Source organism: Cebidichthys violaceus, unplaced genomic scaffold, assembly GCF_023349555.1.
Source record: "Cebidichthys violaceus isolate CVI_PGR_0920_01 unplaced genomic scaffold, fCebVio1.0.p SCAF_4, whole genome shotgun sequence".
Lineage (NCBI taxonomy): Eukaryota > Metazoa > Chordata > Actinopteri > Perciformes > Stichaeidae > Cebidichthys > Cebidichthys violaceus.
The window spans coordinates 1,697,474-1,718,099 of record NW_027176594.1 but is presented as its reverse complement, the minus strand read 5'-3'; the positions used below and the strand labels follow the sequence as shown (position 1 = coordinate 1,718,099).

At 39.9% G+C, this 20,626-nt stretch overlaps 2 protein-coding genes across 4 annotated transcripts; both read left to right on the top strand.

Annotated features, from left to right (window-relative positions):
• The first annotated feature begins 1,712 nt into the window (after positions 1–1,712).
• pgap4 (post-GPI attachment to proteins GalNAc transferase 4) lies at positions 1,713–9,747 on the top strand. 3 transcript variants are annotated; one of them, XM_068727671.1, is made up of 2 exons: positions 1,713–1,837; positions 6,299–9,747. In XM_068727671.1, exon 2 carries the CDS (start codon positions 6,510–6,512, stop codon positions 7,731–7,733), a length of 1,224 nt encoding a protein of 407 aa, XP_068583772.1. In that variant the 5' UTR covers positions 1,713–1,837; positions 6,299–6,509; the 3' UTR covers positions 7,734–9,747. The 3 variants fall into 3 exon arrangements, with proteins under 3 accessions (XP_068583772.1, XP_068583773.1, XP_068583774.1); XM_068727672.1 differs by lacking the exon at positions 1,713–1,837 and adding an exon at positions 2,322–2,382; XM_068727673.1 differs by lacking the exon at positions 1,713–1,837 and adding an exon at positions 3,991–4,096.
• A 1,108-nt stretch (positions 9,748–10,855) lies between these two features.
• hyls1 (HYLS1 centriolar and ciliogenesis associated) lies at positions 10,856–19,927 on the top strand. Its single transcript, XM_068727095.1, has 12 exons — positions 10,856–10,993; positions 11,625–11,763; positions 11,898–12,005; positions 12,591–12,664; positions 13,325–13,557; positions 13,872–13,924; positions 17,061–17,221; positions 17,312–17,357; positions 17,449–17,503; positions 18,805–18,886; positions 19,496–19,522; positions 19,715–19,927. The coding sequence occupies exons 2-12, from the start codon at positions 11,664–11,666 to the stop codon at positions 19,847–19,849; spliced, it is 1,074 nt and encodes a 357-aa protein (XP_068583196.1). The 5' UTR covers positions 10,856–10,993; positions 11,625–11,663; the 3' UTR covers positions 19,850–19,927.
• The last annotated feature ends 699 nt before the right edge of the window (positions 19,928–20,626 follow it).

The following is a 20,626-nucleotide window of genomic DNA, read 5'->3' as shown; positions in this document are numbered from 1 at the left end:
CCTTTGATGTGTCAGAGATGTAGAAAAGAAATAGTTCCTTGTAATTCTTTTTACAGAAACTTAGTCATAGTTTGTAAGTTTGAAGAGGAGAGAAACATTCTTAATCCGGATAAACATTTAGTGGCACCCCCCGGTGGTTCCAGAAAGACAGACGATTGTTTTGTTGTTTCTATTTCTACTCTGGGCTTAAAACGGAGCGGAGGGGGAGTTTACCGCAATAAATATACATCATGATGATGATGATGATGATGATTATAGCTCACATTGGGTAGAGAGGGTCGTCCAGTAACCGCAGGGTCGCTGGTTGGATCCTTGGCTGCTACGTGTCCTGTGCCGAAGTGTCCCTGAGCAAGACACTGAACCGCTCCCCGGGCGCTTCTCAGCAGACCGTCTGCCGGTTGAGCTGGTGGAGACGTGATGCTGACGATATCCTGTATGTGAATGGACCTTTAGTTTTTAACACGGTTTCAGTGTATTGCACAATGCAATTTGTTTGTTTTTGAAATCCATCGACTATATTTGAATCCCCGAAAGAAGGAATGTTTAAGATCTGTTAAAACATAATTAATTACTCCTGTTGATTTTCAAGCACAGAAGCATGATCATTTATCTGAATGGAAAAATGGACAAAGGACCAGTTCATGGATTATAAAACAATATAGCAATAATTCAGTAGATGCATGTGTTTGTATGTGCGGTACTGAAAATTAAATTAAGCATCAGTTTATCAAATATAAATGGAAATGATGTTAAAATGCTCACGTGTTTGCAAGCTGTACGAGGCATTTAAGGTCCTAAAGTATTACCACTGTAAAGGTAGAAGGCCTCGAGGAGTAGCCTACTTCTCCTCTTGTGTGTCTGTGTAATAAAAGTTATTAGCATAACTGTGTGACAGCTGTTGCCAGGATGTGAAGAAAAGGCCGGCTAAAGACAACACCTGTGTTTAATGGGTAGAAAGCAGAATTGTTGGGACACGGCAGGGGGTGTTGCAACTTGAGACTCATTTGACATGTTACTGCTCGTTTAGTTAGTCTCTCCTCTATGCTTATGGGGGTGACTCTTGCTTGCAAGCCATAAAGATTTGGAAGGAAGAGGAAACGGAGATTGTTAATATTTTATTACCCGCAACTCACAGAGAGCGTCAAGCATTCTGATGGGCCTGACAGACACAACTCAAATATATAAACATTAATAGTATGCATGTAGTCTCGGTATCACTCTCAAACTGTCTTAATACAGAGAGTTGTGTTAAATAATACTTTTAATTATGAATATTGTCATCCAAATCGCATAGAACATTGCTCTTCTATATCAAAGCATTCTGCAACACTGCTGATATAAAATCTATTATTGGTTTAGATTCAGAGGTTCTGCAGATTCTAAGAGTTATAGATGTGTACCACAGTGTAGAAATACTCTGTATGGAAGTACTGGCATCAAAATATTCTTAAACTACTCATTATCCAGAATTCCCTAGAATACCAGATTATACTTGTTGATGCATTAATGTGTCCGTGACTGTAAATGACTCTCAAAAGGTTCTGTTAATATGTGACTATTTCCTACAAACCTTTATTTTGCAATAGCTAAGAACCATTTTCTGCAAGCTTTTAATTTGTAAGTGCCTATTTATCTTTCGGGTCCTTTATTTTGAAGTTTTTCCAGCAAAATCGGAAATATATGCAAATCTCGTCTGAGAGCAGTAACTAGACTTTGCATGACAAAAGTACGGTAATAGACTGTTAGTACTGAAGGAGAACGTGTCTGTAAGATATTGCTCTGCAGTATAAGAGGGTACTTTATGGACGGTTAAGCACCAAGCTGGAACGGGAACAAGGTATTGTGTGTTTTATGGCCATGTTTAGTGACATTTTAGCTTAGTTAACGTGTAAAAAGGTTGGTCAAAAGTTGTATTGTTGCAACAAGATGTTGCAACAATAAATGGGAAATAGGAAATGTCTAAATTGCTACACTGTAATGTGTTGCTAATGCTAGATTTCAGCCTTGTATAGTTGAATATCATTTAATGAACTAAAGCGTTAAAATAAATATAGTAATATAAAAAAGGTACAATATTTCTCAGATTAAGGCCCAGCAGAGTAGAAGCTTAACGTTGCGTACAATGGAAAAAGTAGAAGTTTTGTACCTCAACATTATTACTTCAGCAGGCTACAGTATCAGTAACTTTCCGTTACTGAATCATATCTACCTAATGCACCTTTCATAAGGGGCTGTAGTGTCACCTGCTGGTCGGGAGCATCATATCCCTGCGCCTTTAGTTGAAGTATTACGGTATTTGAGTTGCGCGTCTCTACCGGTCTATTACCGTAGGAGTGAGGACATGGCAGCGGCCAGCAAACAGCTGCAGCCCCACAACTCAGCGTGAGTCTTCTGTGTTTTATTTAATATCTCCCTGAAACACTCGACTGTTCTTCACAACGTTTCATTCTGTCGGCTCTCAACTGAGAGTGTGTTCAGTGTGACGGTGATCTTACATCCCTGTCTCACGGTAACACACTGTACCGGAAGCCACATGATAACAAAAAAAATAACTGTCACATTAAAAGCGAACGTTCGACACCTTTTTTTTTTTAAATTTTTTTAAAGGTGTTGAATCTGATCATCTGTAGCGAGATTCGGGCGGTGTTGTGCCAAAGAGAGACGGAAAACATGGCGCTGGTTTGTTCAGAAACACTCTTCAATGTCTCACCGTTGTGGCTTTTGATCTGCTCTGTATAAACAAACACACAGTGTGTGTGTGTGTGTGTGTGTGTGTGTGTGTGTGTGTGTGTGTGTGTGTGTGTGTGTGTGTGTGTGTGTGCAGGAGATCATGTCGTCCTACAGTTTTTAAATATTTAAACGTATCTCAAGATAGGCTATAGTTTATTATTAATGCTGAATGTGAAAAGACCCATCCTACTTTATGCACATTATTATTTTTTTTCCAAGTCCATCTTAAAGCACGTGCCCATATGGATGATGAAAGAGTTGCTGGTGCGATTCCTCCTGTTGCCCGTACTGACTGTGGAGTGAATCGCTGCTTTCTTAAACTAGATGATGTTTTTCTTGTATTTGCAGAGAGTGCAAGTACAACGTGCAAACAAAGTGCAGAATCGTGTACAGAATGAAATAGGTTTGTGGAATAAACAGTGAGGAGTACACTCTAAACAATTTCACCGTAAAATAACGGTAACTTACTGACAGCAGGGACGCCAGTAATTTACAGGGTTTTTTTATGGCGAAGCTACTGTAATTTACTTTTACAATATTTTACCGTATACTGGATTATGGTAGGCGATAGTGGGATAACTGGGTTTTACTGTGATTTTTACGGTATATGCCAGAATGTTACAGTTTATTTACAAAGGGTAATACAACCCAATACTTTTGCATTTAATTCCCAACAAATAAAAGAATAATAGCAGACATTCAATACATAATTGTTGTAGTTTAATACATGCTCTCAAGACAAATAATAAAGGGACATTTGTATTACATCACAAAACTCACAAAGCAGTGGTGGGCCGTCAGGGCCAGCTAAGCCTTCTCTGCTGGCCGAAACAGAATCACAAAGTTATAGCTATTTTATAATTTAATAATTTTTCATAAATACACTACATGTATTATAATTTTTTTTCCCCATTAGCTTATTTTCTCATTGCACAGCTCCTGTCTTCCTCAGTTGCTCTGCTTCCAGCCTGCAGCTTGTTTAAGTAGAGCTCTTATCCAATCAGATTCAGCCTCTATGTCTCTATGTAAGGAGAGAGGCCCGATATTGCTGATTGTCATCGTCTTCAACCAATCAGATCTTTAGTTTGACATGTTGGGCGTATTCTTTGACGTGCCACTGCTAGGTAGCCTGCTAAGTACGTCAGCATTAAGGTGCGCCGTGATTGGTCAGTGGGCCAGCGTGACTTTTGTCAAACAGAAAGCTAGATAACAGATCTAGTGTTTAGTAAGAGTTCAGATGGAAACATATGTAAGAGAAGTTATGACATTTTTAGCGTTTTGCTTGGTGTAGATTCTATTTTCTATTAAACTCTTTGTAATCACAGAAAGCAGGATGGACTTTGTCTTTAAGTGAACAGCAGCTTTGGTAAGTGAACTGCTTTGTTTTTACATCTGCAGTAGCGTTACTACTGTTACATTTTCTATGGTCATATAAATATATGTGACTGGTTCATGTGAGTTTGTTGTTGTTATTATGTTAATTACATTGACTCTGACTATGCATTGTCTGTCAATGACGAAGCATCCCGTCGTCGCGGGGTTTGCCGCTGTTGTTTTCCCGTTAAGCTAGTTTAGAAAAGTACTGGCATTCCACTTTAGGGATAGGTACATACCTCTGAACAACAGTGGCATACCATCGGCCACTTTTCGATCTTGGTCACTCCCTCAGACACTTAAAATAGCATTAAGAGTGAAACGCTGAATTAAAATAGTATCAAGAACAGTGTAACAGAAATACATCACAGTCTAGCTTGTTAACAAGTCTTAAACACATTTATAGTTAATTTGAACTGCATGAACTCACTCCTACTGTGTAAGAATGTAATGAGTTCAGCTGATGATGATTCAGCAGTCTGGGTCAAATCATGTGGACATTTTTCAAAATTACATAATTTTTTAGTGTGAAATTTTCCTCTACCGCCACTCAGCATGGAGACCCTGTCTGGGGAAAATACAAAGTATCGGAGTAAACCGACTCCTTTTGGGAGTTCCTCACTTAATTTGCATAAATCAGACTGTGAGGCTTCATATTATTTTCATCTTGAAGCAGGATAAAGACTGTGGACTTCTTCACAGCGACCAACGACTCTTTTAATGGACATGTGGGCATGTTTGTATTGTTTTAAGACTGACAGGAAAATATAAAAACGTATTCTTTAAACTCTGGAGAACTGTTGCTTTGGCTCCATCTTTCATCTATTGGGCTGTTTTTGTCCAAATTCGTTCAATTCACAAAACTTCATATTAAATTCTCACGGAGATCCCGAAATGATTCAAAGAACCCCAAAATTTTCAGGTGGAATTCTGGGAAAATGTGTCTTTAATGATGCAGCGGACACCTATAAAGTTTTTCGATTTGATGGAGTTGCTCTACCTGTGATTGAATAATACAAACTGTGAAGCTCGTCTCTTCACTAAAAGCACCACAAGAGGACATTTAAGAGAGAAATAACAAAGAAGTTAAGATTTATCCTTCAAGAAACCCACATTTATACATATGTGCGCTGCTATGTTCATGAATTGTATTTTGTCATTATACAGTTTTTCACATTTATGTGTACTAATATATTGCATTGGTGCGTTGTGTTTACGCACCAATCACCTTGTCAAATCTCTTATATGTGTAACGTACTTGGCAATATCAGTTTCTGATTCTGTAAGATTAACTAAACTTGACCCAAACTTTAAAAAATTGTTTATGTTAGAATTAAACAGACATAATAGAAATGTGCAGGAGTCTTCTGAAAGACAGGGTCATTTCACTGGATATGATAATAATCTATGCAGGGGTGTCAAACTCATTGTCGTTCATGGGCCACATACAGCCCAGTTTGATCTCAAGTGGGCCGAACCAGTAAAACCACAGTGACCTTTTTAAATACGTTCACAATTAATGAACAATCCATTCACAAAACAGACGATGAGCAAGACTAGCAGACTGCCGTTTCCTCAAACCTGCCAACAATTCATTTATCGTCTCTGTTCTCAGTTGTTCTTGCAAGTTCTTGTATTTTTCACCATGATGAGTCTGATCGTGGCGCCGAATATTATATTCCTTAAGCACTTGAAAGGTGCAGTGGACACATCAAGCACACTGGCTTCCCATTGACCCCTGAATGAACACTAGCCTACGCTCGACGGTGTTGTGTCATGTAGCCTGAACTTAAGCACGGGGGGGGATCTATAATAGCGTTTAGAGCACAGGGCCCGTTACTCTGATTAGGACAGTGCAACCCCCAGTGGACAGGTAGGAATAGCGGTGTGTTTTATTGAAAACATTTGAATCAATGTATTCTCTGCAATTTTCCCATTTTGCAAAGTCATCCTGTGGGCCGGATCGGACCCTTTGGCCATCCGGTTCTGGCCCTCGGGGGGGCCATATGTTTGACACCCCTGATCTATATATATATATATATATATATATATATATATATATATATATATATATATATATATATATATATATATATATATATATATAGCCTGGCCCTTCGGTTTCAAACAGATTGGCAACAGTTGATAACAGTAACTGTGAAAAAAAAAAACGTCCTCTCGTCTCTTTCTACAGACACCGGAGCAGCGACAGACGACCACGACAGAGTTGAAACCCTCCCCTCTCTGTTTACAAGAAGAAGTGCCAACACCTGACTCTTTTTCCACAGAGCTATCAGTTCCCGTCATCGGGTTTCACTGCTGTGGCTTTTCTAAAGAGAACTGCATGCTGGGACAGAGTAAATGTTGAGCTGAACCCTCCCCGAGCAGACCTTCATTTTGTCACCATGTGGTTCCAGCCGGCTGTTTCATCAATGCCTCGATGGAAAACGCTCTTCAGTCAGTACTCGCGATGGTCCAACACCGTCACTCAAGCCCTCGCCCTGGCCGTGATCACGTTTTGCGTCGTTCTTCCTCTGTGTTGCCATCAGCTGATTTACTCGTACTACTTCATCAGGTTCATGTACCTGGACTCCATGAGTGAGGAGGTCCTGCAGGAAAGCCTCGACCGCGGCCAGGATGCGCTGCACTTTTGGCAGAGCGCCTCCACCGCATCGACGGTGTCTTCCAGATTCAGTGACGTCGCCCAGCGTCCTGAGCTGCTGGTTACCGTCGTGACAGCCAGGCGTAATGAAGGGCGGGACTTCCACTACCTGCTCCAGGTGATGCACCAGCTGAGCGGCGTTCTGGGAGGCTGTGGGGAGCGGCGGTGCGCGGAGGTGTTGATCTGCGACGTGGAAAGCGGTTCACAGGAAAACCAGGACGCCAAACTGCTGGAGGCCCACTTCCGGGTGATCCGGCGTTCTCCTCGGGAGCAGCAGAGGAACAGGGAACTAATCAACACCTTCGAGAGGGAGAAGAGGGATTACGTCTTTTGTCTCCGCAAGGGATGGGAGCTGCTGAAGCCCAAAAACGTGGTTGTCCTGGAGGACGATGCTTTGCCGAAGCAGGACTTTTTCACAGTTGTGAAGGACCTGCTGTCGCGTCGGATTTCCCTCCAGACTCTCTACATAAAGCTGTATCACCCTGAAAGGCTGCAGCGCTACTGGAACCCAGAGCCTTACCGCATCCTGGAGTGGGTCGGACTCGGGGTGGTCGGAGCGACGGCCCTCCTCCTCACCTTTCCTTACTGGAACCCCTGCTCTTTCTCCTTCACGCTGTCGGCCAACCACCTCCTCTTCTTCACCGTCTACTTCATGGCTGCCTCGGAGCTGCTGGGGCGGCACTACCTCCTGGAGTTGCGGAGACTTTCCCCGCAGCTCTACGCCGTCTCCCCGGCCACGGAGTGCTGCACCCCCGCCATGCTCTTCCCCGGCAACTCCTCGCTCAGGGCGGCCGAGTATCTGGACGGCTCCTTCTGCTTCAAGGGGAACGCCAAAGACATCGTTCTGTATCAGATGGCCAGGACGATACCGGGGGAGAGTTCTCACAGCGTGGAACCCAACCTCATCACCCACATCGGGGCCTATTCCTCAGTCAGAGCCAACCCACCCAGGCCCAAGCTCCTCTGACGGTGAGGTAACTCGGCTCAACAAGGCTGGATTTAATCAGGTTCCTCCTCACGTGGCTCTACTTTTCTTTTCTGTCACGTCACATGCTGGAGTCTTCAGATATTTGAAGACATCATTTAGAGTATCGGTTTGGGGATTTGGGTGATAAGACATCAAAATTAGGGATGCACCAATCTGACTTTTTTAGGTCCAGCTATTTCAGTCGGTATCGGCCCAATATCTGTATGGGTGCATCCCTAATGAAGATGAACTCTTGGTTGAAAACTATTTTTGGATGTGAAGTTATACAGGAAATGTTTTAGTTGCGTTTTTCAGTTTTCTGTTTCCCGGATGGCTGACAAACGCTTCTATTTTAATCAATACAGCTGTCTAAAGAGGCGGAGTAACGACTCACATTTTACTCTTTACATGATTGTAAAGTGGAAAGTATTTGTAGTGGAAAGTTGATTTACCTCAAAAACATATCCGGTGAGTGACGGACGTCTTTTTCCCATGTAACTCTACGGGAAATGTATAATTTTTTTTGGGCCCCATGGCTTCACATTACGGACTCAGACGTTGTAATTCCACCGTTTGGCCACTATGTTAGATTTGCGTCAAAGCCCGGTGCTCTTCCTGGAGGCTTGGCTCTTGCTAGCTGGCTAATGTTAGCTACATGACATGGTTGGAAAGCCGTGTTTTTAATGTTTTCTAGTGGACTCGTTTTAAAATCAGAATCTTGCAAAAAGGGCAAAGCACATTACATTTATGCGTTATTGTTTACTTTAAAAAAAAAAAAAAAAGCCTTGAGGTAGGAGTGTTTGAATCGTGTTTGGCTGGATGCTGTGGAGTAAAATCCCCAAATCTAAGAAAAATATGGATTGCGCTGCTAAAGGTTAGCATAGCCTTTGCTTATCAGAAGATTTACTAAAATGACTGTTTAGTAAATACTAACACTGACCAGTCTGTATCACTGAATGTGCCTTTAATGTGTTGGGCTTAGACCGGTAGTAGAGGTTTCACTCCATAACAGAATATTACCCATGATTCAGCTCTGGAGGAAATGACTCTAAAGTTAAAATGCATTTAATTTGTACATAATCGAATATATTCATGAAATGAATTGAACCTTGTTAGAATTACAGGAAGGAGCTGCCAAAGTAAAACCAAATAGGCCAATGAAAGTTCTCCAGTCTGCCTTTAAATTAATTTAATTACACCAGAGTTCAGAGTCAGGAGCTCTCACTGGTCTAAACCGCCAAAGAGTCTAATTGTCAAAATGAAATGGCAACAATATGATAATATGACGATGAGCATGTACAGTAACATAAGGAAAAAACATATTTATAGTATAAATAAATATAGAAATATAAAGTAACTGAGTGTTTCATGAAAACCATTTGTTTACTAAAGAGTTAGAAATATTACAAAAAAGCTGTGTAATATTCAGATAAATGATCAAAGCAGCTGTTCATAAACATATTATTTAAATTGACGAGGTCCTACACACTGTTTCTTTTTCTGCAGAAGTTATATATTTTACTGCTTATTTATATTTCAAGTCAAACACTTTTAATGATTTGTTTGATTTAATCTTGCTTGTGTTTTTCTGCCTTTCATTCACTAAACATTTCAATTGAGTTTTGAATGTTTTTCTCTTGGATTTGTCTTTATGTGTTTTTCATCACATCATTTTGTTTGCTTATTAATAACCTTTAAGAGAGTGAGAATTCATTTTATTTCTTATTGTATTTGACATTTTTAGAAGTCAAATTATTGTCCAGAATTAGCCGACCAAAGATTGATTCAGAATAAGACTTCAGATGAAAAGACATTATATAAATATAACATTTCAAAATGAAATAAGATTAAAGAGCTTCTGCTCTCCGAAGGATGATTCAAATGAATCTTTTCTTCTGTTCCCAGATCACATTTTGGTTTGAAATGTTTTATCTTGACACGTTGTTCTGTTTACACTGAGACTTTTTCACTGTTTCCTACATTTACCAACAATAAAACACTATGTATGAAGTCACTTGTTTTGTTGGGAAGTTTGCATTCCAGCAGCGACGTCTTCTTGTCAACCAACCGGGAAGTTGGAGTGAAAAGAAAATGTTTGGTTCGACAGGTGACACACTTTATTTGTTTAACCACATGAATGGCTCATAAATGAAGAAAATGGCTTTAAATGTGAATATGTTTAATTAAGTTAACTTATTTCTTCTTTCCTAGCTTTACATAGTAATTGTGTTTGAAGTGAAATTGCGTCGTCATCCTTTTACTTCTGTCAGATAAACCAGTTTAACAATCCCATAATAATAAACTCCTCCCTTTTGCTCATCTGTCCTAACAGACAAACCGATGAGTTGGTAATAATCCTGGAACCAGACTATTCTATAAGGCAGTATTTACAACTGTGAAGTAGTGCCATTGTAGGTTAAAAAACTTAATCACAGGGCCGGGGATTGGTCGTAATATTCAGAGAAAAAACTCAGAAGTTCCAAGATTAAAGTCATAAATTGATGAGGATATTCTGAGTCTATAGTGACAGATTTACAAGAAACAAAAGTCACAATTTGTGAGATTTTAAAGTCATGAAATCATGAGTAAGAAATCTGAAAACTAGTGGAGTTCAAAACCGTTAAACGCCAGCCGTCTGAATTTTGTTGCCCCTAAAGTAGTGTTGTTATGGTAAAGAGGCGAAGGTCCTGGAAGATACATTTATGTTTTCTTTCATGTTCTTTCTGTGTTCTCCGTTTACATAATTAATTACTAATGTTGTCGCTAACACTAAAACCAACCGTTGAGAAGAGTTCTTACAGTAAAATGCATAGATGTGTATTTGTCGCTGCATTTTAACTCGGGCCTAAGTTCAATTTTGTATGCAAAACGTTTCTTATAGTCGAGTGTTTGGACTGTTTTCATACTGTGATATTGCTACTTTTAAATAAATGGACATTTTAATACATATTCCACCAATGATTGTTAAATGCCAGACATCCTGTTGCACTCCAGCCCAGCGGGTGGCGCTAGAGTAAAGGTTCGCCGACCTCTAATAGCCACAATGAAGAAGAAAGGGACCGGAAGTTTGTCCCAAGACGCGGGCAGGGCGTCGTTTTCAAAAGCTCGTTGACCGTGTTGGTCCAGCGGCTGTTGTCTTGGTGCTGTGTTCCCTACGTGTAAACAATAACACAAGACTTATACATAAATGCTACTAATGACCTTATCCAGTGACGGTATCGTCATGAACACACCATAACAGCGAGCCGGCCCTCTTACAGGTAAGACACGGACTAGTTAAACGCCTCTAACTAACGTTAGCTAACTTTGTTGATATTTACTTCCTGTTTGACTGCTAACTGTTAGCCTAGCTCGCTTCTGCTTCTACCTAAGATCTCAATAGTTTACTGGGCAATTAGTCTTCCACAAGAGCCTCAGCTTACTTTAAATTGAGTTAGTTAAACAGCAGCTTATGTAGTGTTCACTGCGCTCTTTTATATTATCTGTAACTTTATATTTGCGTCAACAAACAACGTTGTATTTATGTAACACTTTACCCAAAGGAAACCCAGAGTGCATTACAGATGACACACAAAACAAATGATCAATAAGAGGAAGCAAGCAAAAGCACACAGACTAACTAACAACTATATTTTATTATAAAGAAAATTAATGATTTTATTGATTTAAAAGTCAGCTTTTAGTCTCAAGTCTGAGCTCTTCATGCACTTGGCTCCATATTTGAGCAGCTTCACCATGTTTTAGTTTTGACTTATTTGGACTCAATAAGAACAAATAGACGCCTGTCATGGTATATTTCTGCACTGACTGACTGCACTGTTTTAACTGTATGTTTTACGTAATGTATTGTAGAAATTATGTTTTGTGTTTGTTTTTTTTTGTTACCTTCAGGTTTTATTCTACCCCCTTGATGTGAAACTGAAAAATATTATGGACAACCTAAATTTCTCAGAAGAGGAAATTGAAGAACAACTGGCCGCCCTGGGATACAAAAACATACCGAGACACCGGCTGTGTGAATTCAAGCAAGGTCCGCCTCTGAAGCGTGAATGAAACTATTATGTCTGTGTTGTGCGTTGATGTTAAAGACGGACTACTGGTCTTATAACTTGGACATTTAGCGATTTCCATCTTTTAAACTCATCTCTCGTTGCGTAATGTCAGATCTTGATGACCTGGTGCGACGTGGAGAATGGAAACGCCTCGCCTCATCCGCTCAGATGCACCCGGCCACATCTCAGCCGAGTCCTCCTGCCTTCACCAAAGAGAAAGGTCAGAGCGCCTTCACGACACCGTTCTCTGAGCGAAGCATGCCGGCATTACGTGTTGAAAAATATCATTTAAAAAGTCAGTTTAGTGTGGCAAAAAACAGACAAAAAGTCATAAAAAAACCAAACTATAGTATGTCCTAAAATACGTTGTACTATGTTATGTCAAAAAGAGTCATAGTATAGTATGTCGGAAAAAGGCACAGTATTGTACCTTGATTAAAGTTGTAAAAAATGTCATATGTTGAGGAAAAAACCCATAAAAGTCTTCGTATAGTATATCAAAATCATTACAACACTTTTCTCTAAGCATAGCACGCCAACAGTGTGCCGGTCTAAAGGACGGGTGTGTTGGACTCAGTGTTATCTAGTGAGGAGGTTTCCCAGAGAGCTACGGTGGCCTTCAGGGAAACGTAAAAAAAACATGAAAGGCTCCCTATAGATCTGAAGGGTTCATTCTGAGCTAACGAAAAACAGTTTCAGGTGATTATACACTAATGGAAAGTTAGTTTCTACTAAATCACTGGTCCTGTAATTGTTTTCCATTAAAATGTGTTTAAACTGGTGAATTCTGTGTTTGTCTTCACAGTTGGTCATTGCTACTTTCAGAGCTCTGGTGAAGGCTTTTTCTTACATGCTGGAAAAGTGGACCATGACAGACGGGTAGGTGTTAGCAACACACTACTTCTTTTATCTGGTGTTTGAAGTAACTAGGACATCAATAATAAGTTAATATTTTTAATTACATTTTTTTTTTAATACAGATTACAGTTTGCTTGTGAACATGTAAAGTGAGACATGTTTGTTGGCGTGTAATTTATGTACTTAAGTGTTTTGAGATAAAACTCATAAAAAGTGAATGGCTTGTGATTAATTGGCTGTTTTTTTTGTTTTTTTTTAATCTTTTATAGAGAGTTTTTTTGGGATGTCTGGTCTTGACGCAGCAATGTCTCTTTCTCTAAGACGATTTTCTACCATGGGAGACAATAAAGAAACCTTAACATTGGGTTTTAGTGTCGGTCCCTCAGAAACAAGAGGTTGACGTTTTTTTGTTCTCTATAGTGTTTAATTTCCTATGTTTTTACCTTAACTTTATGTGAATATGTTTTAAAATGCAGGCAGTCAATTTTTTTACCCACCTTATTAAGAAAATCTGCCCACTTTAGTATGAAAACTGGATTATTCTGTGAATTGTTGTGCCTTGTGTTCATGGGAAGGCTTGTTTTATGAAGACTAACATTTAGAATGGACAGACAATCCATAAAAGTTTTTCAGTCGTGTCAAGCACATGTGATCGATTCATTCCACATAATTCAACAACAGGTGCTCACCAGCTGTCAGAGCACAGACTGTGAACAGCCGCGGGGACGCTGTGATTCGTACGCTCGACACTCGGTGGCTCTGAATCTCCGGCTGCCTCCAGGTGCTCCCGGCAGGCTGCAGGTGGAGGAGGAGGAGGAGGAGCCGGACGAAACCCTCCACCCGCCGCTGACTGACAGCTACGCATCCACCCCCGACTCCCACAGGGGACGTTTCATCAAGAGAAAAGTCCTCAGGTAGTTCTGGTTAGACTAATACTAGGTGTTCATGTAACTTTTTCATTTAACTTTCCCATTCATTCATTCAATTGTTTAAGTTTCACGTTTGAATGGATGAATGGTTTCAGCAGTGGTTAACACAAACGGGGAACGTGTGACACATTGAATAAAGACAAAGATTTAATAATAATTAAGATTTTCATTCATCATAAAGTGACTCCTCACATGAGAATAACACTGTTACTGCTCGACCTGTAGCTTTGTACTTCCTAAATATAACATGAGTGCTGGAAATGTAACAATAATACTGTTGTGTTCTTCTCTCCCTCCAGGAAACATAAAGGACAATCACTTGTCTGCGATGAGTCGGTCTACAGTGAAGAAGGTAATCTACACGTTATTGTCATCTTCCCTGATGATCACTTTGAACTGACTTTTCAGAAGCTGGTTTCAAAGTGCTTCAGCAAATAAACATCAAGAAGTTATAGAATCATTAAATAAATGTTGGCAAATGAAGAACTTTGAGGTAGCGGAAAACTGGACCAGCATAAAATAGATCAAACCAATTCCAGTAATTTAAAATAAAAGAAATAAGAGAAGATTAAAACTAAATCAATTAAAAAGTTTAAACTTTTATGTCCACCATTTAAAATCCCTTAAAACAATGTTTTGGATATAACTTACTGATTGAGGTTACTACTAATTGCTATTTATTTTGATGAAAATATAAAGTATATGTATTTTTAAATCACAAAGTTACAAATTTCCAAAAACTTTTCATGTCAAATCAAAAGTTCACTTCAAATATCTTTTGTCCCACAAGAAGAAATTATTTTTGCAGCATGAGAACATAAAATAAAACAATATACACAACGAAAACTGAACACTGAGGTGTGCTCGGGGTCGAGTAACTGCTTTATTCGCTGTGCCGAGTTCCTGTCGCTCTTCTCTAAAACGGATCAAATAATCTGGAATTGAGTACAAAAAAGCAGAGATGTAATCCCGTTGGTCGCCACCGGCTCGAGCTGCCTTGAGAAGAGGCCTCTGGATATCAGCTTAATCCTCTTAGCTCCTTCGTTAAGCCTTCTACCTCCACAGATCACACACCTCAGCAGGAGTGCAAGTCGCCAACATGTACAAAATGTACAGCACTCAGCGGGACGATGACAAGAACTCCCTCAGCTCCTCCTTTTGGTCTGACGGAGACCGACGGGAAGGCGAGGAGGACGACGAGGAGAAAGTAGTGATTGGCGAGGGAGACTTCAAACCTGTTGGCGATGCAGAGGAATCGTATAATGACGCTTCAGGGAAGGAGGAGGAGATCGGCGAGGAAGACTCCAAAGCTGTTGGTGTTTCAGAAGACTCTTACCGGGAGGCTTCAGAGGAAGAGGAGGTGGAGATTGAGCGAGTGATCAGAGAGGAAGACTCCAAACCTGTTACCGATGCAGAAGACTCTCTCCAGGAGTCTTCAGAGGAGGAAGAGGAAGACTCCAACCCTCTTAGCGATTCAGAAGACTCTTATCAGGAGGATTCAGAGGAGGAAGATGACTCCAAACCTCCTGGCAATTCAGAGGACTCTCACCAGGAGGAAGCAGAGGAGATTGAGGGAGTGATCAGCGTGGAAGAGTCCAAACCTGTTGCCGATGCAGAAGACTCTTTCCAGGAGTCTTCGAAGAAGGAGGAAGAGTCCAAACTTGTTGGAGATGCAGAAGACTCTCTCCAGGAGGCTTCAGAAAAGGAGGAAGAGGAAGACTCCAACCCTCTTAGCGATTCAGAAGACTCTTATCAGGAGGATTCAGAGGAGGAGGGAGTGGAGACTGAGCGAGCGATCAGCGAGGAAGACTCAAAACCTTCTGGTGATGCAGAAGACTCTCTCCAGGAGGCTTCAGAGGAGGAAAACGACTCTAAACCTCCTGGCAATTCAGAGGACTCTCACCAGGAAGAGGAGATTGGGCGAGTGATCAGCGAGGAAGAGTCCAAACCTGTTGGGGATGCAGAAGAGTCTCTCCAGGAGTCTTCGGAGGAAGAGGAAGACTCCAACCCTCTTAGCGATTCAGAAGACTCTTACCAGGAGGATTCAGAGGAGGAGGGAGTGGAGATTGAGCGAGCAATCAGAGAGGAAGACTCCAAACCTGTTACCAATGCAGAAGACTCTCTCCAGGAGGCTTCGGAGAAGGAAGACGACTCTAAACCTCCTGGCAATGTTGAGGACTCTCACCAGGAGAAGGAAGAGGAGATTGAGGGAGTGATCAGCGAGAAAGAGTCCAAACCTTCTGGTGATGCAGAAGACTCTCTCCAGGAGTCTTCAGAGGAAGAAGAAGACTCCAACCATCTTAGCGATTCAGAAGACTTTTACCAGGAGGATTCAGAGGAGGAAAAGTCTGAACTGAACAACCAGGTCAACATCAGCGGGGAGAGTTTGGAAGGTGGACATAATGATGATGACGAGGAAGAACGCTGTAGCAGCAGCTCTGACAGTCCAGCTCCGAGTCTGATGACCTCTGGCTACGGCACCTACAAACCAGAGGAGCTCGAGGGAGGGGAGTACAGAGACGACCACACCATAACAGAGTTTGATCAAGACAGTCGGGGAGATCTATCTGAGATGAGAGACGATGAAGAGGACGATCGTTCGCTGTGCAGCTTTGGCTGGTTTGACCTCAAACCCACAGAGCCGGACTACATGGAGACTGAAGCTGATGTGGAGCTTTGTGGAGACGATGATCTGCAGAAAGAGGTGGACGGCACAGACACAAATCCAGAAGAAGATAAAGACCAGGCGACTGAGGAGAAATTTGAAGTCGATCTGCATGCAATGTCCGAGGATGAAGTGACAAATGCAACATCAGAGGAACGTCAATTTTGTAACACTGTAGTTGAAGACAAAGTAGATGTGAAGAATTCTGAAGGTGGGAGTGATGATGAAGGGGACAAACAATATGAAATGCTAGAAGAAGACGTGCGAGACCGCAAAGAAGAGAAAGAAATTGAGGACAAAGTGGAGTTGGAGGATCCAGATGAGTCCTCAAGCAACAAAGACATCAAGTTTATCGACTCCAAAGTGGATTTCAGCCAGACGACGTTCGACAAAATGTGTGAGGATTGGGAAGGAAACCTCAGACAGACGAAGGGTAAATGGTTTCCTGTCTCTGTGTTGGCAACATCGAAGCTGTCTGTCTGTAAAACTTCATCCTAAAAAAACATCTCATATTGAAATATAGTTCCTTACTTATTTCCTTAGGTCATGAGACAATTTGTCTAATTTCAGATGGGATTTTAGAGGAAATGGTGCATAGTTACGATATGAGGTTGATAGCAGACCACCTCAAGGTGTCACTCAGAGAGAACCAGGACATTCTGATGTAGCATTTCAAAATTAAAGCCCTTCAAAATCGCATGAATGAGCTAACTTCAAATCACATTCATGAGACAATTTGTCTAATTTCCAATTTTTTTGAAATTAAGTTGTTTGCCTAAAACCAAACCTTGTGAACCCTGTTGTCGTTTCTTTCCAAACGCAGCGAGCTGTCTGGAGGGGCGTCTGGCTGACCTTCGTCTCTCCTCATCGGCTCAGCGCGACTTTGAGACGGAGATCGAAGACGTCACCGGTCAGAGCGACACCCAGAGCTCAGAGACGGACGGAGTCTCTTTCAGTGCCTTTGAATCCTACATAAGAGGCATGGTGGGTAATGTAGTCTCCACTGTTTCATGTCTGATAAAAGTTCTTGATCTGTCGGTAAGAATCGCTCTATTGCCGTTTCATTTTGGACAGACTCGAACTCAAAGTGACGGTGACCTCAGGCCCAAACCCAAATCCTGTAAGTCAACAGAAACCCAACGTACTAATTCATATCATCGTTTTAATGACCAAACCGTTTCATGATTAATCAAGACAAAATTATGTTTCAGTCATCCGACCAGCGATGAGTCAGCAAACATTGAAGAAGACCGACCCAGTGGCCAAGTAAGTTATAGTTATAGTAAGTTATAGTTATAGTAAGTTATAGTCATAGCAAGTTATAGTTATAGTAAGTTATAGTAAGTTATAGTTCTAGAAAGTTATAGTTATAGTAAGTTATAGTTATAGTAAGTTATAGTTAGTTATAGTCATAGTAAGTTATAGTTATAGTAAGTTATAGTCATAGTAAGTTATAGTAAGTTATAGTCATAGTAAGTTATAGTAAGTTATAGTTATAGTAAGTTATAGTTATAGTAAGTTATAGTCATAGCAAGTTATAGTTATAGTAAGTTATAGTTCTAGAAAGTTATAGTTATAGTAAGTTATAGTTATAGTAAGTTATAGTTAGTTATAGTCATAGTAAGTTATAGTTATAGTAAGTTATAGTCATAGTAAGTTATAGTTATAGTAAGTTATAGTCATAGTAACTTATAATAAGTTATAGTTATAGTAAGTTATAGTCATAGTAAGTTAGAATCATAGTAAGTTATAGTCATAGTAAGTTATAGTAAGTTATAATCATAGTAAGTTATAGTCATAGTAAGTTATAGTAAGTTATAGTCATAGTAAGTTATAGTAAGTTATAGTCATAGTAAGTTATAGTCATAGTAAGTTATAGTTATAGTAAGTTATAGTTGTAGTAAGTTATAGTAAGTTATAGTTATAGTAAGTTATAGCTATAGTAAGTTATAGTAAGTTGTAGTAAGTTATAGTTATAGTAAGTTATAGTTGTAGTAAGTTATAGTTATAGTAAGTTATAGTTAGTTATAGTCATAGTTATAGTAAGTTATAGTTATAGTAAGTTATAGTAAGTTATAGTTATAGTAAGTTATAGTTATAGTAAGTTATAGTCATAGTAAGTTATAGTCATAGTAAGTTATAGTTATAGTAAGTTATAGTCATAGTAAGTTATAGTTATAGTAAGTTATACTTATAGTAAGTTATAGTTATAGTAAGTTATAGTTATAGTAAGTTATAGTAAGTTATAGTCATAGTAAGTTATAGTCATAGTAAGTTATAGTTATAGTAAGTTATACTTATAGTAAGTTATAGTTATAGTAAGTTATAGTAAGTTATAGTCATAGTAAGTTATAGTCATAGTAAGTTATAGTCATAGTAAGTTATAGTTATAGTAAGTTATAGTCATAGTAAGTTATAGTAAGTTATAGTCATAGTAAGTTATAGTTATAGTAAGTTATAGTCATAGTAAGTTATAGTCATAGTAAGTTATCGTTATAGTTAGTTATCGTTATAGTAAGTTATAGTTATAGTAAGTTATAGCTTGTTTGTTTTCTCGTCTCTTGCAGGTATTTCGAGTACAAGCAGCACTGGGCCATGCATAAAGTTCCAGGAGAGGACGAACGGAGATCTGAACGCAGGGAGATAAAGGTATGAAAACACATCTTCAACAGAAGAAACATTTATGAATATTTACTTTCAGGCTCCCCAACAACAGGTGCATAATCCTCCACACGTTTAGGTTTTCACTCTTTTGTCCTAAAATTCATTTTTCTGCTTTTCTGAGTCTGTTTTGTACACGTGGCTTTAGTTGTTAGAGATGTGTGTCTAGAAATTGTTACTCCACATCTAAGGTAACTAAATACATTCACTCAAGTACTCAGTTTGAATGTTTATATTTGATTTGTGTGACAGTTTTAGTTAATCTTCAGATTTTTCATCCTCTTCTGTGAAAACCACTAATTTCCAGATGTGTTGAGAGAATTCTTCTTAAGATAAAAACTCTTCAAAAAGCCTCTTTGATCAGCTGGAAACAGTTTGTTCTTTCTAGAGATGCGAGCTTCTCAGAACCGAGACGCTACAAACGCATGATGATCTCATAGAATAAGATTAAACTAGACAACAGGATATGAAGGCGTTAAAAACATATGTAATATGTAATATTACTGCACAATGAACACGCTTACTTCCTTCCACAAAGATGAAAATGTCGGAAGTTGCTGCGATTTTCATGAGCAAATTTACTTTTTGTTTTTTTAGGAACGACTTGCATACCGACCTCCACCAGTAAGTAACTTCTCAAATATTCTAAGTAAAAGTGCAACATGTTCAGTCTCAAGTCTGCACCCCAACATTTACTCAAGAAATGTTAATGAGACACGTCGACACCACCACCTCGCAGTGTTTGCAGACGGCTTTACAAGCTTCATTTCATACGGCGAGGCTTTGTGTTCAGCTACGTCTCGTTCTGTGTTGCAGCCTAAACCTCGGAGGGTTTACGTGCCGAACACGTACGTCGTGCCGACGGAGAAGAAGCGCTCGGCCCTCTGCTGGAGGATCAGGAACGATTTGGCCAACGGTCTCCTTCCCCACAAATTCAGCCATGAATTTTAGGTTCTTTTAATTCAACTCTATTGTTTTTTTTTATTTTTATAAATTGTGTTATTTATTGATTATTTTTTTGTAACATAATAAAACACGTACAGAATATATTACAGGTCATTTTGTGTCTTCTATGGGCAGTTTGAATGGGTACAAAGGGGTGGAGCGCTGGTCGTGTTTCAGCTCGCTGTGGACGTTCAGTCCTGACAGAGAAAAGAGAAAATAAAACTTAATTCTTTTATGATTGCCCTTTAAAAAGTACAAAGGTGGTATATGGAGCCTGGACAGCGACACTACATTTGGGCATCGAAAACAAGACCTGAACTGAAAAAGGAGTGCAAGGAGGACATGTTTTTTCGGGAAAGTCTTCTAGGATTTGGCGCCATCTAGCGGCGAGGCTGTATATTGCAACCGACTGAAACTTGTCCCGTGTGCCAAGCGTGTAGCGGAGATACGGTGGCCGACACGAAAACAGGGAAAGGCCGTCTCTGGAGCCAGAGGTTGTTGTTTTTTTCCATCTGGGATGCATGGCGGACAGTGTGAAGAGGACCCTCACCGTATATAGATATGAAGCAATCTAAGCCAACGAAAGCATAACAATTCTTAGTTTCAGATGATTATACCATAATGAAAACAGTTATGAGTATTTTATTCCATTTCTGCTAGAGATTCCCCTAAAACCTACACACTGGCCCTTTTAAGTGGCTTGATGGAAAGAAAAGCATCATTGTGCTGCGCTCTTTGTAGGTCCGTCCAATGCTTTTCATGGTTCAGATGATTTTGCTCACA